Below are 26,315 nucleotides of genomic sequence, written 5' to 3' on the forward strand. Positions count from 1 at the left end.
GTCACCCTGGGAGGCCACATGCCCGAGGGTGCATGTGAGCTACACAGGCAGGGATACACTACTGTGACTCCTACTACTGTCCACGGTAGTACATAGGCAAATAAGAGAGGAGACACAAATAAACCACACTAAAAAAGCATGCTATTGAAGAAAACAGGAGACTAGAATGCCCAATTTCTCCATCTCCAGAGCAGGCCCTGCATGGCTGTGACCAAGCTGGGCGAGGCCTAACTCTGTGAGTGCACCCAGACACCAGTACTGAACAGCAAGCCTCAGGCAATCCTGTCTGAGCACACTGCAAAGGCAGCTCCATCGTCCATCCAGGTAGCCTCCTCACTGTCCAGACCCCCTCTGTCCTACTTCCACCCCTTCCCCTCTCTTTCCTCTCTGTATCTCTCTCTTCCCCTCCTGCAGCCAAGGCTCCATTGGAGCAAAGTTGGCCCGGGAGCTGAGAATGGCTCCATGGCCTCTGTCTCAGGCGCTAGAATGGTTCTGGTTGCAACAGAGCAACGCCCCAGATGGGCAGAGCAGCGCCCCCTGGTGGGCAGAGCATCGCCCCCTGGTGGTCATGCCAAGTGGATCTCGGTCGGGCGCATGTGGGAGTCTGTCTGACTGCCTCCCCGTTTCCAATTTCAGGAAAAAAAGGGAAAAAACATTTAAAACATTAAAAAAAATAAAAAAAAATAAAAAATTAAAAATCAATCTGTCTTGCCTGACTGGTGGTGGTGCAATGAATAGAGCATCAACCCAGGATGCTGAGGTCCCAGGTTTGATACCCTGAGTTTGCTAGCTTGAGCATGGGCTCACCAGCTTGAATGCAGGGTTACCGGCTTGAGCATGGGATCACTGACATGATCCCATGGTTGCTGGCTTGAACAAGGGGTTACTGGCTTGCCTGGAGCCCCCAGTCAAGGCACATAGGAGAAGCAAGCAATGAACAACTAAGGTGCCACAATTACAAGTTGATGTTTCCCTTTCTGTCCCCCTACTTCCTTCTCTCTCTCTCTCTCTCTCTCTCTCTCTCTCACTAAAAACAAAAACAAAAAAAAAAACAAAACAAACAAACAAAAAAACATAAAAACACTAATTCAAAAGAATATACACATCCCTATGTTCACTGCAGGGTTATTTACAATAGCAAAGTTCTGGAAACAGCCCAAGTGCCCATCAATAGACAAATGAATTAAAAAAGCTGTGGTGTGTGTGTGTGTGTGTGTGTGTGTGTATACACACACACACACACACACACACACACACACACACAAAATATTACTTGGCCATAAAGAAAGAATAAAATCTTACTATTTGTGACAGCATGGATGGACCTAGAAATGTCAGTCAGAGAAAGACAAATACCATACTATTTCACTTATGTGTGGAATCTAAAAAACAAACAAAACTGACTCATAGACAGAGAGCGACCTGGTAGTCAACAAAGGATAAGGGAGGTAGAGGACAAGTGAAAGCTGCGAAGGGGCTGGTGAGATGGATGAGACAGGAGAGGGGTTAACAAGTACAAATTGGTAGTTATAGAATAGTCATAGGGATGTTAAGTACAGCACAGGGGATATAGTCAATAACATAGTCGGTAATATGTATGGTGTCAGATGGATACTAGATTTATCGGGGTGATCACTTAGTAAGTTACATAATGTCCAAACACTGCGTTATACACCTGAAACTAATATATTGTATGTCAACTATAATTTAATAATACAAAATTATCTAAAGTCCAAATTTTTAAATTAAAACTAATAGTAATAAATAAATAAATAAACCAGGACTACAATGGTATATATCAGTAGTATATATTATATTATGAATAATAATAGTTGAATTACTCTTTCTGCTTTTCCCAATAAAAACATTAAAATGTGAAATAAAAAAGATTTCAAAGTGAACTACTTCTGGTTAAGATGGCAAGGTAGATAAATGCAGTATCACATCCTCCCATAAACACATAAAAATTACATCTAAACTACAGAACAGCCATCACTTAGAATCACCTGAAGTCTAGCCGAACAGAAGTTCTATAACTAAGGATATACAGAAGAAGCCACATCAAGGCTCATAGGAGAGGTGAAGACACATAACAGGCTGGTCCTCACCCACATGTGGCAGTTAAAAATCAGGAGGGATATCTCAGCTGCAGAGTTCCTCTGTAAAGAGAGAGGAGTCTCAGCTTCACTCAGGCCCCCCAGCCCAAGGTTCAAGTGCCGGGAACAGAGAAGTCCCTATAACTTTTAGCTGTGAAAACCAGCAGAGACTGTGGCTGTGAGACAGAGGGCTGCTAGTGTCCCAGACATTCCTCTTAAAAGTATCAGCAGCAGCTCAAAAGGCACCAGGGACATACAGAGTGAAAATGAATTATCTGACTTTGTGGTGTGGTCTAGACGGGCAGCTTTCTCCCAGACAGAAGTGCTGGCAGAAGCCACTGTTCCCTTGCTGAGCCTCCCCCTGCAGGCACAAGTGAGTACCATACTCCTTGTATGATACCTGAGTCTCCATCAACCTGGCTCACACTGCTTTCCCTGTCCTGGTGATTCCCTAAGACCCCATCCCACCCAATTTCAGGCCCAGCCAAGCTACTTCCAGTGGCTTTTCCATACAAATGGCCAGTCTTGGCTCATGCTGTGAATTCTCCTAAATTCTCTCAAAGGTTCACAAACCCCAAACAAGCAGGTGGTTGTTCCACATACCTCTTGCTAGGTGGCCCTAGTCCCAACACTAGCAGCACCCAGACTCAGTTCACAGCTTGGCCTCTCGGGGGCACCTACAAACCCAGCACAAGTAGCAGCCATCTGTAGATCGCTTTGTAGCTCATTCCAGGTAGCCCCAGGCAAGGCACAGTTGAACTTGGCCTGCACCACCTAGGAGGCCCCAGAGCCAATGCACCCAGCGGCAAGCTTCAGACCACAGTGAAATACTACCCAACCAGCTCAAGGAGCGACACACGCGAGGGGCAAACTCGGAAGGCACCAGAACCCACAGAAGTGAGTTTGGCTCCATGGGGTCAGCCCCTGCACAGCAGCTCCTCCACTGTAGACTCGGCTGGTCCACATAGCTGATCAGTCTGGGGGTCAATCCCTCCCACTGACTTGCCAACAGCATTCAAGGCTCAACAACAACAGGACAGTGCGCACAGCCCACACAGAGAGGCACACCTGGAGTGCCTAACTCCGGTAATGAGGGAGGCTGTGCCACTGTACCCTACAGGACACCTACTACATAAGGCCACCCTACCAAGACTAGGAGACAGAACAAATCTACCAAATACATAGAAACTAACACATATAGGCAACCAAAATGGGGAGAAAAAGACATGTCCCACATGATAGAAAAGGAAAAATCTATAGAAAAAGAACTAAATAAAATAGAGAAAAGAAAACTACCAGATACAAAGTTCAAAACAGTGGTTATAAGGATACTCAAGGGACTTGGTGAGAGTTACAGCAGCATACAAAAACAACATAAAAACTACATATATATAAAGGCCTGGCCTTTTGTAGTACAGTGGATAGAACGTCAACCTAGAACACTTAGGCCGTGTTTGAAACCCTAGGCTTGCCGGTCAAGGCATATACGACAAGTGATCAATGAACAACTACAATGAAGCAACTATGAATTGATACTTCTCATCCCCCTCCCCTTCTTCTCTGTAAAATCAGTAAATAAAATATTTAAAAAGAAAAAACTATAAAAATAGAACCAGAAGAGCCTGACCAGGTAGTAGCACAGTGGACAGTGTTGACCTGGGAGGTTGAGGTCCCAGGTTTGAAATTCCAAGGTTACCATTTGAACTTGGTTGTTAACCTGGCTTGAGCACAGGCTCACCAGCTTGAGTGTAAGCTCACTGTCTTGAGCATGGGATCATAGACATGACCCCAAGGCCACTGGCTTGAGCCCAAAGGTCACTGGCTTGAGCAAGAGGTCACTGGCTCAGCTGGAGTCCCCCAGTCAAGGCACATATGAGAAAGCAATCAATGAACAACCCAGGCGCTGCAACTATGAATTGATGCTTCTCATCTCTCTCCTTCCCTGTCTGTCTCTATCTGTCTGTCTCTCTTTCTCTCTTAAAAAAAAATAAAAAATAACTATAAGAATACAATAACTGAAATGAAGAATACACTAAAAGGTTTCAACAGCAGATTACATAAAGCAGTGGATCAAAACAGTGGTTTGGACTACAAGATAGCAGAAAACACTCAATCAGAGCAACAAAAAGAAAGAAAAATTTTCTCCTTTGGCTTGAGAGAGAGAAAGGGGAATGGGAAGAGAAAAAGAGAGAGCACACAAGAGAGAGAAGCATCAACTCGCTGTTCCATTTATAGTTGTGCTCCCACTGTTTCTCATATGTGCCCCAACCAGGGCTCGAATTGGCAATTGGCATCCTCTTGGGATCAAGCTAACACCCTTAGGATAAAGCTGGTGACCCCAGGATTGAACCAGTGATCTCAGAACACTGAAACAATGCTCTATCCACTGCACCACAGGCTAGAGCAAAAAAAATTTTTTTTTTTATGAGGACCTCGGGGTAACATTAAATGTATCAGCATTCCCATCAGAAGGGGGTACCAGAAGAAAAAAAGAAAGCAAGAAATTAAGAACTTATTTTAAAAAAAAATAATGGTTAAAAATAGCCTTAATTTTGTAGGAAAAAAAAAAAGACACACAGGTCCAAGGAACTGCAGAAAGTCCCAAACAAGATGGACCCAAAGATACCTACACCAAGACACACTACAACTAATGTGTACACATGCCAAAGATTAAAGAAAAAGAGACAATCTTAAAAACAGCAAAAGAAAAATAGCTAGTTACCTACACTGGAGCTCCCATAAAACTCTGATTTGATTTATCAACAGAAACTTTGAGGCCAGAAGGGACTGGCACAAAATATTCAGTGATGAAAAGCAAGGACCTACAACCAATACTACCCTACCCAGCAAAGCTATCACTTAGAATCAAAGGACAGATATACTGGCCCTGGCCGGTTGGCTCAGTGGTAGAGCGTTGGCCTGGCGTGCAGGAGTCCCGGGTTCGATTCCTGGCCAGGGCACACAGGAGAAGCACCCATTTGCTTCTCCAACCCTCCCCCTCTCCTTCCTCTCTGTCTCTCTCTTCCCCTCCCACAGCCAAGGCTCCATTGGAGCAAAGTTGGCCTGGGTGCTGAGGATGGCTCCATGGCCTCTGCCTCAGGTGCTAGAATGGCTCTGGTTGCAACAGAGCAATGCCCTAGATGGGCAGAGCATCGCCCCCTGGTGGGCATGCTGGGTGGATCCCGGTCAGGTGCATGCAGGAGTCTGTCTGACTGCCTCCCTGTTTCCAACTTCATAAAAATACAAAAAATAAAAGAAGAAATAAAAGTGAGCAATTCTGAAACAGCCTTGATATTCAAACTCTCAAAAACAAACAAAAAAAAAAAAAAGGACAGATACAGAGCTTCCCAGAGAAGAAAAATCTTAAGGAGTTAATCACCTCCAAACCAGTATTATAAAAAAAAGTTAAAGGGTCTTCCTTAAGAAGAAGAGAAAAAAATTTTAAATATGAATAATAAAATGACAAAAAATAGATATACATCAACAATTTTTTAAATGCAAATGAATCAAATAATCCAATCAAAAGACATATAGTAGCTCAACAGATAAGAAAACAAGACCCTTACACGTGCTATGTACAAGGGACCCACATCTGATTGAAAGACATACATAGACTGAAAGCAAAGGGATGGAAAAATTATTTCATGAAAACGGGAACAGCAAAAAAAAGTTGGATTAACAATATGCACACCAGACAAAATAAACTAATGAGAGGCAAAACAGAACCCAGCAATTCCATGTCTGAGTATTTATATGAAGAAACTCCAATACTACATTGAAAAGATAAAGCCATCCCTATGTTTTTACAATAGCAAAGATATGCAAACAACTTAAGTGTCCATCAATAAATGAATAAAGAAAATGTGGTACATAAATACAATGGAATATGACTCAGTCATAAAAGGGAATGAGATCTTGCCATCTACAACAACATGGGTGGACATAGAGGGTAGTGTGCTGAGTGAAAACAGTCAGACACAGAAAGAGAAATGCCAGATGACTTCACTTACATGTGAAATCTAAAAAATAAATTAAATGAATAAGGAGCACTGAAACGGACTCAAAATACAGAAAACACTGTGACGGTTGCCGGATGGGGGCTGAAGGAATGGGTGAAAGGGTGGAGGGATTAAGAAGTACAAATTGGTAGCTACAAACTATTCACACAGATGTAAAATACTGCATAGGGAATATAGTCAAGAATATCATGATAACCATGTTTGGTGTCAGATGGGTACTAGTTTTATCAGGGTGATCAATTCATAAGTTATATAAATATCCAATCACTGGGCTGTACACCTGAAACTAACATAATATTGTACATCAACTGTAACTGAAAAATAAAAATACTGTTTGTTTTTTTTCATTTTTCCGAAGCTGGAAACGGGGAGGCAGTCAGACAGACTCCCGCATGTGCCTGACCAGGATCCACCCGCATGCCCACCAGGGGGCGATGTTCTGCCCCTCTGGGGCGTTGCTCTGTTGCATCCAGAGCCATTCTAGCACCTGGGGCAGAGGCCACAGAGCCATCCTCAGCGTCCGGGCCATCTTTGCTCCAATGGAGCCTCGGCTGCAGGAGGGGAAGAGAGAGACAGAGAGGAAGGAGAGGGGGAGGGGTGGAGAAGCAGATGGGCGCTTCTTCTGTGTGCCCTGGCCGGGAATCGAACCCGGGACTCCTGCACGCCAGGCCAACGCTCTACCGCTGAGCCAATCGGCCAGGGCCAAAAATACTGTATTTTTTAAAAAGAGTCTTGAAGGACTGAGCCTGTAAATTCTGACCCTCCCCTGAGCAGGGAGCCCCTACAACCAGAGGGAACCTCTGCTTCAACTACCCACCATCAGCTCCCCAAGGGCAGAGTCACAATCCCCAGAGCAGCATGCACTGCCTTCATCTCTCTGTGTATATATACTTGACCCTTGAACAACATGGGTTCGAGTTATGCAGGTTCAATATGCATGGGGTTTTTTTCCTTAAGTATATAACTGGCCCTCTGAATCACCAGGTTTCACTTCTGTGAATTCAGTCAATCATGGATCAAAAACTATTTTTAATTGAATTTATTAGAGTGCCATTGGTTAATAAAATTATATAGTTTCAAGAATATAATTCTGTAATTCATCCTCTGTATATTGTATTGTGTATTCACCACACTAAGTCAAATCTTCTTCCATCATCGTCTATCCCCTTTTAACCGCCTCTACCTCCCCACATACCCCCTTCCCTCTGGCAATTACCATACTGTTGTCTGTCTTTGAATACTTTTTTTTTACTTAATTCCTTCACCTTTTCACCCAGCTCCTCTACCCTCTTCCCTCTGACAGCTGTCAGTCTGTTCTCTGTATCTATGGGTAAGAACAGTATTTGTTATCTGCCTTTGGGAGTCCACGGATGCAGAGGGTCGACTGTGTACATTATTCTATGCCATCTTATATAAGGGACTTAAATATCCTCATATTTTGGTATCTGCTGAGGTCCTGATGTTAATCCCCTCAGATATTGAGGGACAACTAGGGAGTCAGAATTTATATGTGGATTTTCAACAGCTCAGGGGCTGGTGCCTCAAACCGCATGCTATTCAAGGGTCAACTGTATATAATTTTTATTGTAATTATTATTAAGAAGATGGAGTAGTCCTTAAGTTTCCTAAACTTGAAAGCATGCTATCACCTTAAGATAAACATTTATGATGAAAGTGGCTCACTCAGGTTGTTCTGTGGGGAAAAGCATGCAGGAGGCCCAGGTGGAAGCAGGAGACTCACTAAGAAGCCGTGATAATTCAAGTGAGAAACAATATTCAAATGGCCAAGAAGAACATGAAAAGATGCTCAATATCATTAGTAAGTAGAAAAAATGCAAATCAAATCACAATGATATACTTCTTCACAGTCAGTAGGATGGCCATAACAATAAAAAAACAACAAAAAAAAAGGTATTGGCCCTGGCTGGTGGCTTAGTGGATAGAGCATCGGCCTGGCATATGGGCATCCCAGGTTCAATTCCTGGTCAGGGCACAAAAGAGAAGTGACCATCTACTTCTCTCCCCCTTTATCTTCCCTTCCTGCAGCCAGTGGCTCAACTGATTCAAACATTTTCCCGGGCGCTAGAAATAGCTTGGTTGTTTCAAGCATCAGTCTGGGATTGCTGGGTGGATCCCAGTCCAGGCACATGCAGGAGTCTGTCTCACTATCTCCCCTCCTCTCACTTAAAAAAAAGAAAAGAAAAGAACAAAGAAGTATTGGCAAGAATACAGAGAAACTGAAACTCTCTGGTGGGAATGTAAAAAGGTTAGGTCATTATAGAAAACAGTTTGGTAGTGCCTCAGTAAGATAAACATAGAATTACCATATGATCCAGCAATTCCATTCCAGAGTATATAACCAAAAGAACTGATAACAGGTGTTTGGACAAAAACTTGTACACACATGTTCAGAGCAACCAAAAGGTTGGAAACAACCTAAAATTCCATCAATGAGTGAATAGATTTTTAAAAAGTAGTATACTCAGGCAATGGAATATTACTCATAAAAAGGAATGAAGTCTTAATACATGCTACAACACAGATGAATCTTGAACACATTATGCTAAGTGAAAGAAGACAAACACAAAAGACTACATACTGTGTGGTTCAATTTATATAAAATATCCAGAAGAGGCAAATCCATAGAGTTCAAAAGCAGATTAGTGGGTGCCAGGGGCTGGGGAAGGAAGGAATGAGGAGTAACTGCTAAATGAGTACAAGGTTTCCTTTTGGGTACTGAAAATGTTTTGGAACTAAACAGTGGTGACGGCTGCATAGCACTGTTAATATACTAACATTTAATTCTACATTTTAAAATAGTTAATTTTGTGTTATATGTATTTTACCATAAGAAATCAATTAATTAATTTTTTTTTTTTTTTGTATTTTTCTGCAGCTAGAAACGGGGAGAGACAGTCAGACAGACTCCCGCATGCACCCGACCGGGATCCACCCGGCACGCCCACCAGGGGCGACGCTCTGCCCACCAGGGGCGACGCTCTGCCCACCAGGGGGCGATGGTCTGCCCCTCCGGGGCATCGCTCTGCCGCGACCAGAGCCACTCTAGCGCCTGGGGCAGAGGCCAAGGAGCCATCCCCAGTGCCCGGGCCATCTTTCCTCCAATGGAGCCTTGCTGCGAGAGGGGAAGAGAGAGACAGAGAGGAAGGAGGGGGGTGGTGAAGAAGCAAATGGGCGCTTCTCCTATGTGCCCTGGCCGGGAATCGAACCCAGGTCCCCCGCACGCCAGGGTGACACTCTATCGCTGAGCCAACCGGCCAGGGCAGAAATCAATTAATTTTTGAAAGAACAAATAAATAATAAAAATTAAAAATAAATGACTAGCTTAAAACTCAAATGACAAGCTAAACTTTAGACTTGATATAGTCAAAGAAAGAATAAGTAAACTGGAGTATTCACTCATGACATAGCAAGGGAGAAAGCAATTAAGACACTATACCACTTATATAATTTATTTTCTTAATAAACCCTTTGAAAAAAATAATAAAAGACAGTCAACTAATTTATCAATACTTCTGAATTTGTAGATCCTGAAACAGTAAGGGTTTGAAATCTATTTCCACTGCCAAAAGATTCAGACTTTTCATCCTGAGTCATTTCATGAGTTTGAATTGTGACAACAGTGAAAGGAGTTTCTTTCTACCTGTGCCTGTATCTTCTTTTTTTAAATTACCTTTTTTTGTTCAAACTGAGTTGTCATAAGATACTCTGCTGGGCAAGAAGAAAGTGCTGACCCAGTTATTCATGACCAGAAGCATGGAAAGAGCTCAGGCAAAGAAATAAAAGGGATGAAAGAGAATAAAGATAAGAGATAGAAGCAGTACAGAGAGGAAGAGGACAGATGGGACAGCAAAGCCACCAAAATGAGCCTGTCCTCATCACCACGGCCCCAGAGGCATTCCTCGCACTAAATACCTGAGCACCTGTGACACAGTGAGGCAGGCACTCTGCCATGTTCTAATATCACAGACACTATTTCTAAGGGGACCATAGATACTTATTTAGGTGGGGAAAGGAGAACTGGTAAAATTAGGTTTACCTTGAATCTTCAATTATAGAAATCATGATAAGCTCGAATTTAAAAACAAAAATCTGGGCAGAGGAAAGGCTTAAGTTGTGGCCACAGAGATGAAGCAGTTTAAGTATAAGACCAGAAAGAGATATGCAGAAATAAATAAGGAAGTTGGTAAGAAAATATTAACTGATTTGGCCAAACTCAGTCACATATCCGCATCAAACTCCTGTATGGCAACATCAGCCTGTGCTGCAGTCTGCCAGCCTTGCCACTTAACAATGCAGATGTGACCCCACGTTGTGATCTCCTAAATTTACATTAGCCACAGCCCTTGCCAAAGCATATAAAACAGGCTTCAACTGAAAGCTCACTCGTGCTGCTAAAGTGTTCTAAGTAGAAAGAAGAGCAGAAAATTAAACAAGCCATAAAAATTAAACACTAACTATGAAGCAAAAACGAGATGTTGCCTTCCCTCTGGCCCCTTCTCTTTGCAGCATGAACCAGTAGGAGACCTGGGCACAGAGATGCCCCACGAAGTGAACAGCGCTGAGACTAGCTCAAAGCCACCACCCTCCTTCCCTGGCTTTCCACGTTTCTTAAGCTCTTTGCCTCCCGCCTGTGACAGATCAGACCCCACAGAGAACACAACAGGCAGCTCTTTGTGATACCATGCAGCTTCTGATTTGCTGAACAAAGCCGGTGACAGGTGACTGCTTCCTGCGCCCACTACAAATGGCTCAGAGTCGGAACAATAAGCTTGAGAGCAGAAATCCTTCTTTTCACCGATTCCATTTTGATATAACATTTTTCTCCCAGGTATAAAAGCAATGCATGCTCGCCAATCAGCTTTGAAGAGTGTTTAGGCCTCTCACTGTACAGTATTTATGAAGATGCCTGAGGGGCTGCAGAACCCAGTTTTCTGGGCCCACTCAGTCAGTCTGGGGTACAACAGAGCACCCTTAACCTGTGATTCATTCTGCAGTGAGGAGCCACTGCACCACTTCAGCCGCAGGTGTTGTAAAGTATCAAAAGCTGCAGAATTAATATTAATATTTTAAGAGGCTTAAAGAACATTTTATTAATTTGGGTTTAAGGTGTACAGAGAAATTTTGAGAATAATCTCTGTACAGTGTGATTGGCCTAAAACCAAGATGGCCCTTGGCATTGTATTGTAAATGCAAATGGAAGGAAAACATGGATTCCCTGACATTCCACCACACCTGTAGGGAAAGGGGTGAATGGCTAGCCAGGTGCAGGAAGAGAAAAGCCAAAATAAACCTTTTCTTATAGTAATGAGCCATTTGCGGGTATTTGTCCCCACAGAAACTACCTCTCCTATGTGAATGCATGTAGTTAATGTGTGTGACTCTGGACAAAGAGATGGCGGATAAACATTAGAGAATATAGGAATGCCTTTTAATATGTAAAGGACACCTTTCTACCATTGTGTTGACTTGTAAATTTTGTTTTCTCCAAAGTATGTATGGCTTGCAAATTGAACATGGTCCTATCATGTTAAAGGACATATGACTACAACCAATAGTGGTAAAGGGCACCTAATTGCAATTTCTGTTTCTGTACTTCCCACTTGCAAAACTATAAAAACCAAGTAGAGCAAAGGGCCGGCGTGCTCTCCCTCAGATTTCTGTCGGAGTTGCCACCGCTTGGCCAAGCTAGACAATAAAGCTCTGGTGTGGAATCGACAGATTTTGTTCATGTCTTCAATGTTTCAAGTCCCTCCGGATTAGGCTTAACAGCAGTAAATGGAAAAAACTGATAAATTTGTGCACTAGGTTTTTCCCTCCAAAGCAGCAATTTTCAACTGGTGTGCCTCAAGAATTTTTAAAACATGCAATACCTGACTATTTCGTCAGGGGCACTGACCTCTTTTCCCTTAGATTGTCAAATAAAGAAAAATGACAATAGCCAACACAACAATAGCTGTCTGCAACAAATGAATCAAAATTATACCTACTATTTTGTCAGATCTACACAAAATATAATTTATTTTTTGGTATGTCACAGAACTTTAGTAATTAGCTTATGTGTGCCACAAGAGGGAAAAGGTTGAAAATTGATGCTCTAATGCAATTATTTGAAGAAGAGCCAGAGAATGAAGAAAAAAAATTTTTTTAGAGAGAGAGAGAGATGAGAAGCATCAACTTATAGTTGCAGCACTTTACTTGTTTATTGATTGGGTTTTCCTTTGCAAGGGCAGTCAGAACAACAGGAATAAAAAGACCACCATCAGGCTTGACCAGGCAGTGGCACAGCGCATAGAGCATCAGACTGGGAAGCAGAGGACCCACGTTCGTAACCCTGAGGTCACCTGCTTGAGCGCGAGGTCGCTGGCTTGAGCCCAAAGGTTGCTGGCTTGAAGCCCAAGGTCACTGGCTCGAGCAAGGGGTCATTTGCTCTGCTGTAGCCCCCATCAAGGTACATATGAGAAAACAATAAAGGAACAACCAAGGTGCCGCAACAAAGAATTGATGCTTCTCATCTCTCTCCTTTCCTGTCTCTCTGTCCCTATCTGTCCCTCTCTCTGACTCTCTCTGTAAAAAAAAAAAAAAAAAAAAAAGACCACCTTCAGCAGAAAAAGGAAGAGCCCTCAGCCTAGCAGCAGAAGCCCTCGGACTATATTCTATGAACGTGAACAAGCGCCCGCTCCCTGGGGCCCAGCCGTAGGTCTTTAGTGGCTTGCCCACAAGCTGCGACAGCTTCAGTGGTGGTTGGACAGAATGTGAGGTTCTTCAGGACAGAATGTGCGATTCTTCCTGCTATAGCAAAACAGCCATGTTTGCTCACCTCTCTTCCCCACGAGACTGTGGCATTACAGCAGGGACAGCATCTCTGCTCAGCACTATATGCCCAGAGCCTAGTACAAGGGTCAGCAGATAAACAGTGTCTTATTGATATAGAAGACACAAAAATATGACCTGCATGGAACCAATCATATCTCCCCCAACAGAAACGAGACTAAAATTCTAGATTAACCTCATTGTTCTGAGATGAAGGACCACCTGGCCTCAAGCTACACTGCTCCCCTCTTACAGACCTACGGGAGGTCCAACAACAACCTGTCCACTCATTTCCCTGAGCATGGCAGAGAAGGCAGGAAAGTCCTAACAGATGTGCTGAATTCAGCAGATAATAAAAGGCCAAGAAGTAAAGAAAACGTGAATTTTACAGTGAAATGAAAATGCCAGTGAAGCTTAGGCCATTCCAGGCTCTGCCACTTATATGTGCTAAGTGACCTCCTATAGGATTCCTTTCTATACTCTGTTTCCTCCTCTGTAGAAGGGGGGTAACCCTAGTGCCCACCTCAAGGGTTCTCTGAGGATTCAATTAGATAAAGAATAGAGAGTGTTTACTCCTGCACAGGACCTGGCACACAATAAGCCCCTCACAGAGGTACTTCAGCATGCTTTTCAATAATAATAATAATTTTTAAAGTATGTGAGTACTCATTTCAAACCATAATAACTTGCCTTCCAGGGTCTGACTCCACATGGAACCCAGGGAGACTGGAAAGCAGATCAGGAAGCTGCTGTCCTGCACACGAGCCATGGCTGGGTGTGGGGAGGAGCTGCAGCCAGGCCAGAGGATGCCTGAAATCACACGGGCACTGGGTGGGGCAGGAAAGAAACAGCACAAAGGTATAAAGGGGAGAACAATCTTCCCTCTATTCAATCCCCAACAGCAAATAAGGGGTACAAGTTAAATATAAATTTAAAATAAAATTTTGGTCAGCAAAGAGAAAAGAAATAACATAGATGTTCAATCTAATTAAACCAAAAGCCTAGACATGGAAGTAACTTTAGTGCCCGTGAATAGACAAGTGGATAAAAATCTGCGTGACATATACCCAGAGGAACACTACTCAGTGTTGAAAAGGAAGGAAGTCTTACCATTTGTGACAGCAGGGATGGACCTAGAGGGCATGATGCTCAGTGAAATAAGCCAGACAGAGAAAGACAAGTACCAGACGATTTCACTTCTATGTGAAATCTAAAGACCAAAATAAATGAACAAATAAACAAAACAGAAGCAGACTTATAAATACAAAGAACAAACTGATGAGCGCCAGAGGGAGGGTGCTAGGTGGCAGAGTGAGAGAGGCGAGGGGAAGAGAACTAACTGGGAGTCACAGTATAGGCACGAGGGTGTGAGGAGAAACATGGGGAGCAGAGTGAACAACACTGTGGTGCCTGAACTATCAGAGGGAACCCTCTGTAACCTAAAAGTCTGTCTGCTGTGCTGTCCACCTGAAACTAATAAAAAAAACAGTGTTGAAGGCAAACTGTAATTAAAAAACAAAATAATAATAAAGAAAGAAAGGCATTTACAATTTGTTTGCATTCCAACATCCCTTCAGCTAACAGAGCTTTCCATATTGGAGATGGAAGCCCAAACCTCAAATGAACCAAAAGACAACAAGCATGTAAAACAAGTCCAGGCATTGGGTTCCACTGAAGACCAGAAACCAGGGAAAAGGCGGGAGAGCCGGCAATGCCCTGCTGGTACCACTGTGGTGCCTCTGAAAGTCCAAAGGGTTTGAAAATGAATTTTAATGACAACTCTTTGCACACTTCAAGTCGATTTTCCATCAAAATGATCAGCTGTATCACATCGCATGAGCTTAAATTCTGATCCATTATAAAATTACAATGTCTGCAGTCCATTGTTTCAGCCACTTCATATAAGGACCTGAATAAAATACACATCATTTTAAGAAGTAAAAGGCGCCTTTAGGAACACCAAGCACCCAGTAATACACACAGCACCCCACCATAAAGACCTGGGTGAACGCTGTTTCGTGTTCACGGCAGCGTTCCTGAACCAGCGTCAGTGTTCTCCCATCTAAAGTGCCCTCACTTGTGCTTTTACGCTGCTGCTTGTGTGCGCCCTTTCAAGGGCCCTCACTGCATTCTAAATACATCTGACAATACTCAGGAGGAGGAGGAGTCCGCAAACAGTAGGCAAGAAGACAGTGCTGGTGGCGTTTCATCCTTGGCTCAGCAAAGAAAAGTAATTATTCAGAGGACTTGCCTTAACTACTAATTCTAGGGAGAAACATTTTACAGCAAAGCCATGTTGAGGATCCCAGTGGACACAGCGTGGAAAAAAAATACTGGAGACATCCATGACTAGGCTTGTGAATGGAATTCTAAACTTGGATAGTTCCAGAAAAGGCCAATATATTCTGTTCTACCAGGACCCAAGTAAGGACTGAAAGTTGATTTAGGGCAGGAGTGGTCTTGATGACACAGAATCCATTTGTCCTTATAGCAAATGGACACTTGACACAAGTAAGAAGAGAATTTAAATAAAAGGAAATTTCAAAGGGGGTACGAATGTCAACGAATGTCACTCCTCTAAACATATATATAGTGTTCACAAAAATTAGGGGATATTTCAAAATGAATATGAAGCTATAAAATATCCCCTAATTTTTGTGAGCAGTATATAATTTCATTAACAACTTTTTATATTAATTACAGGATGAAATCATAATATTTTAAATATATTAGGCCAACTAAATTAGTCTTAAAGTTAATATCACTTCTTTTTTTTTAAAGATTTTATTTATTGATTTTATAGAGAGAGGAATGGGGGAGCAAGAAGTATCAACTTATAGTTGCTTCACGTTAGTTTTTCATTGCTTGCTTGTCGTATGTGCCTTGATCAGGCAAGCCCAGGGTTTCGAACCAGTAACCGCAGCATTCCACATCGATGCTCTATCCACTGCACCACAGGCCAGGCTCACTTATTTCTTTTTATTTTTTTTAATATGGTTACTAAAAATTTTAAATGACATGTGGCTCATATCTGTGGCTTGTGTTATATTTCTGTTGGACAGGGTAAGTACCAAAATAAAACACCACTACATCAAACACACTTCTGGGTTGCTAAGCATTTCCAAATGTAACTGAAAGAATGAAGAAGGGTGAATGGTATCCGGAGCACTCAGAGGACATGCACAGCAACAAGCAGTGGTAGCAGCCATTATGCTGTTTTAAGTAAGTAATAAGTATAAAAACAATGAACTTTCTAGAAAGGAGAGGTTGCCAGGGCAGGTGCTCTTGCCCCTGCCCGGAAGTGTCCCATACCCTCCCACCTACCTCTGATGAGCTCCGGCCTGTACGCCTTGCGCAGCTGCTCCAGGAAGCTATTGTAGAAGCTCTCTGCCTGCTCTGTGGGCATCGCCAGGTGGAAGTCGGGCTTGTTGCCCTTGAGGACGCACTGGAGGGTGAACTGGCTGACACACAGCACCTCGTACTGTTTGTCCATCACACTCTTCGACCAGTGCTTCCCACTCTCATCCTCAAACACACGTAGGTTCAAAATCTTTCGGACCCTAAGGGGAAAAGTAGCGGTGAAAGCTACCTGAAGAATTGCAAGTCCCCAACACACCCATAGCCCCCAACGTCACCAGCATACTGCTAAACAAGAACAGAACGCTGGCTCCATCGCTCACAGAAAGTGTGACCCTAGGCAAGTTACTTTTCCACCCTGTGCCTCAGTTTCCTCATCTATAATAAGGGGTGATAATTGTCCTACCTTATGGGGTTGTTCGGGGAGTCCCTTTTTTTGTTGTTGTTGTTGTTGGCTCTCCAATTCATAGCAGCTGCTGGTGGGAACTGGAGCCAAGATGACAACCAGCCATTATCTGCTCCTTCAAGTTGGGGATGTGTCAAAACATGGGTCTAATTCTAATTGTTTATAAAGGAATTCAATCTTTATAGTGGAATAAATGGTTCCCCTTTTTTATACCCCTTCTTGGAGCCATTCAAAATGAACAATTCAGCAAATAACCTGGAGGGAACTTAGGACTACTACAAATATGCAAAAAGATCTGGAGAAAGACAACTTAGCAACTATGTCACATGCTCCTTAAGTCCTAAAGGGACTTTCCCTGTACATGTAGATGACAAAGAACAGCCACCTAGACAAGGAAGAGGACTAGGTAACGTGCACAAGATTAGATTTGAAAAGCATGACAAAGAACAACCTGTATGAAAGTTGAAATTCCACCACCAGAAAGCCACCCTTTTGGATATTGCTGAAGACGTGTTCAAGGGCTCTACAAATCCACTCTTTATATAGGTGCTCTCTGTGGTGGGCACTGTCCATCACCCCCTCTCCACAGCCAAGGTCTGTCCTGTTGAGTCAAATCTCTTAACCACCAAGGTGTGTACTAGCGCTCTAGAACGTCAAAGCCATAAAGATTCAGACCCAGAGCCGCTGTTCTTAACCACTGAAATAGCAACACCCCTAAAGTGGTAATGAGCTATCCTTATCAGTCAGTCATCAACACCTTAGTAGGAATTGGGTTCCAAGTCTGAGTTTCAACCTAATATAAAAGGGACAATTGGGTGGGGTTATATCCAGGTGCTGGGTGCCAAAAGGCACTGGTTAAGGTGGGAGGGCATGTGAGGGGGGCAATGGGTGTAAACATGAGAAGGGGAAGCTGCGGCACTAAGATTGCCAGTCAGGCCACAGCAATGACAAACTCCTCTACTTTAGTAAAAGGAGCTCTGGCTTCCAGGTCAGTAGCCTGGACTCTAAATTAGATTTGGGCTTTTTGCTAAGTGTGTTTATCTGACTTTGGGCAACTGAATCTCTCTGAGATCCAGATCCTTATGTGTACAGTGAACAACTGGGCATTTTTAAAATGCATAAACAGTGCCAGATCATATTTCTCAAATTACAAAACAAATCATTCATAAGAAAAGCAGCTCCGTTTTTATATTAAGAGAACGGTTCACAGATGTAGTAGCAAATAAGGACGGAGGCTAAGTTGTGCTCCTGCTCTCCTACTGGGTGACATCTGACAGATAGTTCTACCTCAGTCTGAAACAGACAGATAACCAAACTACATCAAATGTCATACTGGTAAAAGTAACAGGGGCTTACTCTATAGGACAAAACACTATAGAAGTTCCTAGTATATGTGTGTGTACATATGTATTATGTAGAATAGTATACAAGCACCACATATCCCATTCAAAGAGCAATGACTTAGAAATCTGCATCTTACATGTGCTCCAGTTCCTTCTGTGTATCTTCCAGAGAAATACCCAGCAGCACACAGATGCCCCGTCCAATGGCACTTATCTGCTCTCCGCCAACTAGATAAGAAACAAAGGGGAAAAAAGACTCAGAACCAAATAGGTGCCATGAAGCATTTTTTTTCTTTTTCTTGCAAGTGAGAAGAGGGGAGATAGAGAGACCGACTACCGCATGCACCCCGACCAAGACCCACCCAGCGACCCCCATCTGGGGCCAATGCTCTGGCCATCTGGGGCCATGCTGGCAACAGAGCTATTTTTAGCACCTGAAGCATAGGCTCCAGGGAGCCATCCTCAGCACGTGGGAACCCAGGGCTGAAGCACTCAAACCAATTGAGCCATGGCTGTGGGCTGGGAAAAGAGAAAGAGAAAGAGAGAGAGAGAGGAGAAGGGGAGAGGTGAAGCAGATGTTCACTTCTCCTGTGTGCCCTGACCGGAAACTGAACCTGGGACATCTACATGCCACGCCAACCCTCTACCACTAAGCCAACAGGCCAGGGCTTCCGTGAAGCATTTTTAAATAACCACAGGAATGTTTAAATATCATATAATACATACGTTTTATAACTTCTTAGGCAAAGTCAGTTATGAAAGGAGTTACGTAAATGCAATAAGATGACAATAATTTGTATCCACTCTGATTTTACATCTGAAATTAGTGAATTCTGAAGTGAACAATCATTAAGCAAGATTTTAGGGCCACATTTTCATCTGTGTGACCTTGGGTAAGATACCTGAAGCTTTCTATGATGGAGTTTACCAATTTGTAAAAACAGAAGACTTTTCCTGCCCAGAGAATCCAGCTCAGCTAATTAATTCTCAGTAGATGTCTGCTTATCTTAGAATCAGCAAATCTGGTAACACGATACACAGCACAAAATTGAAAACACTTCTGTCTTAAAAATAAATTATTTTTATACTTACTGCAGAAAAGATACATATGTTATACACAAAAACCATGGTTTAAAAGTTAAACTTCAAGTCGGCCAACTTCTACTATGGTTGCATTCTAAGCCAATGATCTCCAAATCTTTTTGAATTATGCACCTTATTCATAAAAATAATCTCTGAACATATATTCCTCTTCCAAACATTTGTGTAAGTATTTATAGTTAAATGCATGCTCTGCCTTTGACAATCTCTCAGTGTTGGCCCAGAACTTAGGCCAAGATGCATCCTTACAACGGAAATTCGAAACCCATACTTCAAATGTTGATCTTTATAATCTTCTAATTTTTTTGCCCAACTTTTTGCCATATTTCATCAGATTATTGATGTTTTGTTACTTTATCGTGTATTGACCTAATGTTCCAGTTAGAAGAGGTCAATTCCGCCATTTCCTTGTTGTTTGCTTCCACTGGATAATAATATGCCTGTTGCTATAAAGATACGTGACAAGGAATCACAGACCTCACTGTGCTGCAATATCCTGCATGCTAAGGGAAGACTGAGACTCCCTCTTTCCGCAGGTGTCTGACAGGCCCCACCTGACATTCAGACGCCAGAGGAGCACCAGCATCCACCCATCCCTGAAATATCTGTAAAGCTTCATTTCTCTGAGTTTTATGCTAAAAAAATCCCAAATATTTTAATGTTTCTTTAATGAACTATGAGTGATATATTGTTCTTTGAACCTCTATGACTCAAAAGCTGAAACTGAAAAAACTCTATCCTAACAAAAGAAGTAAACAATTTGGAGCGTTTGTTTGTGTTATTTAGAAAAAGCCTTTAGCTATTTTTTTCTATTTTAATAATTTTTTATTGTTCAATATTAGTTGACATACAGTACTATATTAGTTTCAGGTATACAACCTAGTGATTAGATATTTCTATAACTTACGAAATGATCACCCTGATACTAGTACCCATCTGACACCATATATAATTATTACAATATTATTGACTATTTCCCCTATGCTGTACTTTACATCCCACGACTATTAACAACCAATTTGTACTTACTTCTTAATTCCTACACCTTTTTCACCCATTCCTCAAACCAACTCCCAAATACCAACCATCAAAATGTTCTTTGTATCTATGAGACTGTTTCTGATCTGTTTATTTATTGGTTTTGTGTTTTAGATTCTACCTCTAAGTCAGGGGTTGGGAACCTATGGCTTGTGAGCCAGATGTGGCTCTTTTGATTGCTGCATCTGGCTTGCAGACAAATCTTTAATAAAAAAATAATAATAGCCTGACCTGTGGTGGCGCAGTGGATAAAGCGTCAACCTGGAAATGCTGAGGTTGCCGGTTCGAAACCCTGGGCTTGCCTGGTCAAGGCACATATGGGAGTTGATGCTTCCAGCTCCTCCCCCTCTTCTCTCTCTCTGTCTCTCCTCTCTCTCTCTCTGTCCTCCCTCTCCTCTCTAAAAAAATGAATAAATAAATTAAAAAATAATAATAATAATAATGTTAAAAATATAAAACATTCTCATGTATTACAATCCATTCATTTCCTACCGCTCATGTTCATGGTTGCGGGTGGCTGGAGCCAATCACAGCTGTCCTCCGGGACAACACCAAATTTTTATTGGATAATGCTTAACGTACATGGGTCGTTATATGGCTCTCACAGAATTACATTTTAAAATATGTGGCATTCATGGCTCTCTCAGCCAAAAAGTTTCCCGACCCCTGATCTAAGTAAAATTATATAGCAATTGTCTTTCTCTGACTTATTTCACTCAGCACAATACCCTCTAGGTCTATTCATGATGTTGCAGATAGAAAGATTTCTCTTTATGAATAATAAAATATCAATAAATACATGTCTATCAAAAATTACTGGAAATGGCCTGACCAGGCGGTGGCGCAGTGGATAGAGCGTCAGACTGGGATGCAGAGGATCCAGGTTCAAGACCCCGAGGTCACCAGCTTGAGCGCGGGTTCATCTGGTTTGAGGAAAAAGCTCACCAGCTTGAACCCAAGGTCGCTGGCTCCAGCAAGGGGTTACTCGGTCTGCTGAAGGCCCACGGTCAAGGCACATATGAGAAAGCAATCAATGAATAACTAAGGTGTTGCAACACACAATGAAAAACTAATGATTGATGCTTCTCATCTCTCTCCATTCCTGTCTGTCTGTCCCTGTCTATCCCTCTCTCTGACTCACTCTCTGTCTCTGTAAAAAATAAATAAATAAATAAAATTACTGGAAATGTAAATGGACTAAATACTCCAATCAAAAGACACAGGGTGGCTAAATGGATTAAATAAAACAAGAACTTCACAGATGATGCCTACAAGAAACTCATTTCAGATTGAAAGATACACACACAGACTAAAAGTCAAGGTATGGAAAAAGATATTTCATGCAAATGCAAATGAAAAACAAAAAAGAAATAAAAAAAAACCTGGCTTAGCAACACTTATACCAGACAAAATAGACTTTAAAACAAAAGCTATAACAAGAGACAACAAAGGACCCAGCAATTCCACTTCTGGATATTTATGTGAAGAAACTCAAAACACTCAATAAAAAAGACACAGGCATCCATATATTCATTGCAGCATTATTTATAATAGCCACGATATGGAGGCAGCCTAAGAGTCCATCAATAAATAAATAAAGAAGTAGTGCATAGATACAATGACACTCACCCAGCCATGGCTGGGTAGCTAAGCTGGTTAGAGCACTCTCCTGATATGCCAAGATTGTGGGTTCAATCCCTGGTCATGGAACATATAAGAATCAACCAATGAATGCATAAATAAGTGGAACAACAGATTAATGGTTCTCACTCCTTTCCTCTCCCTCTAAAATTAATTTAAAAAAATAAGATTCTTATAAAAAAGAAATACATCTCAGCCATAAAAAATATATATTAGTTTCTTATGTCAATATATTTTCTAAGTTTTCCCCAAAATATGTTTTAAAGGCTTAAAAAATAATGATTATTGAGCTACATCCACCATTAAGTAAATATACATTGTAGAAAATTTGGAAAATATAACAGGAAGGAAAAAAGAACAATATTATTGTGATATTGTTATAAATATTATAAATTTTTGTGTCTCGTTTTTTCTTTTATTACATAAGGATTTTTTTTTTACTTTTTTTTATTTTTTGCTTTCTTGTTGTTTTTATCCACACAAAGAGTTCACATACCAGGCTGTTATTTTTAATACAGAAAGCTGAAAACCCTGACCCGACTCCTAAACATCTTTTAATAGTTGCATCCCATCCAGGACAACTGTTTCATTCAATGGACTGACTAACCATCACATCTGTTACAATTGACAAGCACAGTGACACATCATAACCATCCAGAGCCCATAGTTAATATCAGGGTTCACTCCTGGTGCTGTACATACTACAGGTTTGGACAAATACATATGTAATGACATGCATCCACCGTTATAGTATCAGACAGAATCGTTTCACTGCCCTAAAAATCCTCTGTGTTCTGCTTTTTCATCCCTCTAAAGTGTTTTCTATAATTAGGACTATCTTCCTAGAGTAGATTTTCAAAAGCAGAATCGTTATTTGAAGTTTCAGCATTTTTACAATGTAATGTTGTCTTATTAAGAATCAAATTATGGCCTGACCTGTGGTGGATAAAGTGTCAACCTGGAAACACTGAGGTTGCCGGTTCAAAACCCTGGGCTTGCCTGGTCAAGGCACATATGGGAGTTGATGCTTTCTGCTCCTCCCCCCTTCTCTCCCTCTCTCTCCCCTCTCTATAATGAATAAATAAAATCTTAAAAAAAAAAAAAAAGAATCAAATTATGCCTTACAGCTTATAGATTTACACAGTTTGCTCTCTTCCTCCTCCTGGAATAAGCAGGAGAATTAAGAGATTCAAAGAAAATCTTTTATTATAAACAAACGTAATTTCAAAGAAAAAAACTTGAGAATTTTAGAAAAAGATCACATGAGATATTTGGTCAGTTTCTCCCTCTACACCTAGCCTCACCCATGAACATCTTCTTTGAGAATCCACAACCTTCCAAATTAACACATTCAAACCCAATGATTTTAGATACTCTTCCCAACGTTCTATGAGTCTACTCAGATTTTAGCTGCTGGAGCTGAGTGACAGAATATGGGAAGTACTGTACCATCCGCCTGTTTAACCAAATGAATACATTTGAAATGTTCTATAACAGCTTTTTAAATTAGATTATTACAATAACCATGCTAAGGCAACAAAACTTGCCTGACCAATCTTATAAAGTGAATCCGCCAAATATAAGACTCTAATAGTCTACTCTGTTCCAACCATAAAATTGGAAGTGACATTTTAGAACCCCTGAAATAAAATATAATTCACTTACAGCCATATTTCAGTGGAGCTAGTCACATGTCTAAGGAATCAGGAAATCTCTTTCCATTGCACTAAAACAAGCAGGCCTGGCTAACTCCAAGGTCCCTCTAGCACTGAGAGAGAACTCCATTTTATTAACACTTTCCCACAATAAATACTTACCTTTTTAGTAGCAAGCTTTCATTCATTTAACTAAAAGTATACAATTTAAATAGTAAACTAAAATCACTCAAACTATTCAGCCAACTTCACAGAACACGTCTTCAATATTCCAGAATGGAGAATTCAGAGACACGAGATCAAAACCTAAATTCTCCAAAGTTTATTCATTGTTGATGACCACATAAAGCAAACTGCAAGGTTCTTCTCAAAAAAGAAAAAATAATCTTTTCATCTATGAATTATCCTAGTTTGATGACATTGAATATTAACTACAATGCTAGAAAATTTTTTGGTTTTAAAAATCCCATAAATCCCTGTTATTCTATTTCCCATTACTCTGGGGCCATACCCAAAAGCAGTTACCAGAACAGCTTAGAAACCATTAGGCAGGGTTGAAAAGTTGAATCACAGATCTAAATGCCTGTATATGGTTTTGCTGGGTTTGGCTACTTATTTAGGGCATTTCGTTGTTTTGTTTCTAGATTTATACTTTTGTAGACACAAGAACACATATTTGGTGTAGACTGGCTTGAAGGATATCTGGAATTATCTGAACTCAAACAATATTATAATTCTGCCTATAAAAATCAAATAGGCTAGAAAACAATCTAAAATTATTCACTAAAAATGTTTAAATATCCTTATTGTCTTGGTTTGAGTTTTTAAAGTGACTACTTTTAAGGTGACCAACTTTTTTACAATGAAAAGGACAAAAATAAATTGAAGAAAACAATATCGTAACTAAAAGAAACATTTTATTCACTGCAACAATACACTATAATATAATAAACGCATAATAAAAACATTTGTAATATTTTATATTATAATTATTGGCCCTGGCCGGTTGGCTCAGTGGTAGAGCGTCGGCCTGGTGTGCAGGAGTCCTGGGTTTGATTCCTGGCCAGGGCACACAGGAGAAGTGCCCATCTGCTTCTCCACCCCTCCCCTCTCCTTCCTCTCTCTCTCTTCCCCTCCAGCAGCCAAGGCTCCATTGGAGCAAAGTTGGCCCGGGCACTGAGGATGGCTCTGTGGCCTCTGCCTCAGGCGCTAGAATGGCTCTGGTTGCAACAGAGCAAGGGCCCAGATGGGCAGAGCATCCCCCCTGGTGGGTGTGCCAGGTGTATCCTGGTCAGGTGCATGCGGGAGTCTGTCTGACTGCCTCCACGTTTCCAACTTCAGAAAAATACAGAAATAAATAAATAAAAAATAAAAATAAAATTATGCTTACATGCCTATTAATTTTTAATAATAATTGTAAGAAAAAAAGTACTCATTTAGATACAAATATGTCACATTTCATGCAATGGATTGACTCTGCATTGATCAAATATAGACATTTACAGATTAGTCTTCCAGTATCAAAAAGGAGGACATGTAGGAGGACACTTTTCCAGGGAGGACAGAACTTACAAAAGAAGGACTGTCTTCCCTAAAGGAGGACAATTGGTCACCTTACTACTTTATCTACATTAATCATCTGGACTCCGTTAACAGTGATTAACATTAATCATTGTTCATAGTAGAATACAGTGATCAAGGGGTGGGTAGCTTGACCCACAAGAAATCAGTAGAATTACTTTATCCTTAATTCTTATGATTCTGACCCCATTCCCCGGGGGTCAGGGAGAGAGGACCAGGAGTGTGCTGGGGCAGGGAGCGGGTTGGTCACGTGGACGCAGGCAGCCCTCAGAACTCATTCGCAGGAACCACTCTTCACATCTGCGCATTTCATTGCGAGTCAAGCTCCCTCCAAATTGGGGCATGCAGAAAATGGGCAAAATGGTTCATTTAAAATAGAACGTTGGTAAAGCGGATGTTCTTGCTCCAGAAACGTTCCCTACGTGTTTGTGCAATATTCCACTGCGGGGGTCCTCCGAAGAGCTGCCACACGGTACTCAGGACCAAAATAAAAACGGGAAGGCGCGTTTATGGTGAACCCAGAGAGATCCTAGGGCGCACTGGGTTCCCCCCGCCCCCCAGGCACAGGGACAGCGACTGGGGCCGCGGCGGTGCCCCGAGCCGGGCCGGGACGAGACTGAGGGGTCCGGGCTCGCGCACCGGCCAGAGCGGCCAGCGCGGCCCCGGGGACCGTGCGGGGAAACCGTCGCGGGGCGCCCAGGGACTGCCGGGCGCAGGGTCGGAGCAGCTTCTCCCGGGCCGGCCCCGCCCGACTGACCTGTGACGCTGGCCCGGGTGACACGCTGCACCACGGCCTTCATGGCGACAGCTGACGGGGCGTGAGCGGGCGGTGTCGCGCTTCTTCCGGCCGCGGACTCTGCGGGCGCTTCTGCGGCCAGCGCCCTCTGCAGGTAACACCGGGAAGCGCGCCCGGCCGCCCCGTCAGGTCAGGTTGGCGAGGGCCGGCGGGGTCTGTCACGCTCACCTATAGGTTGGTCCTGCCCACGCCAAAACCTTACTATAAACCGCCCATTCAGTGGTAGGCCCGCCCCATTCTTGGTCTTGCTCCACGCACGGCGAGGTCCCGCCCGACCCTGGATCCCCACCTCTGCCCAGACCTAGGTCGGCTGAGACCAGTCTCTCTGCACCTGCGTTTTCTCACTTCCTCTCGCCCGAGAGCCATCATTCCTATATCCCAGAGTATCCTGAATCCTAATTCTAATTGCTTCCTCTTCCCCTTTTCCATCCATGCCACTGCCCCGACAGCC

At 42.3% G+C, this 26,315-nt stretch overlaps 1 protein-coding gene across 1 annotated transcript in view; it reads right to left on the minus strand.

The window, feature by feature from the left end:
- The window catches only part of DTD1 (D-aminoacyl-tRNA deacylase 1), a 219,870-nt gene extending 193,826 nt beyond the window's left edge, over window positions 1-26,044 (minus strand). The window contains exons 1-3 of the mRNA XM_066385426.1: window positions 25,826-26,044; window positions 18,190-18,280; window positions 16,271-16,506 (exon numbers count right to left, since the gene is read on the minus strand). Of these exons, the coding sequence (XP_066241523.1) occupies window positions 16,271-16,506; window positions 18,190-18,280; window positions 25,826-25,868 (370 nt within the window). The 5' untranslated portion in view covers window positions 25,869-26,044. The remainder of the gene's footprint in view (window positions 1-16,270; window positions 16,507-18,189; window positions 18,281-25,825) is intronic.
- Between the last annotated feature and the right edge of the window lie 271 nt (window positions 26,045-26,315).

This window comes from Saccopteryx leptura, chromosome 5 (assembly GCF_036850995.1).
Source record: "Saccopteryx leptura isolate mSacLep1 chromosome 5, mSacLep1_pri_phased_curated, whole genome shotgun sequence".
NCBI classification, from domain to species: Eukaryota; Metazoa; Chordata; class Mammalia; order Chiroptera; family Emballonuridae; genus Saccopteryx; species Saccopteryx leptura.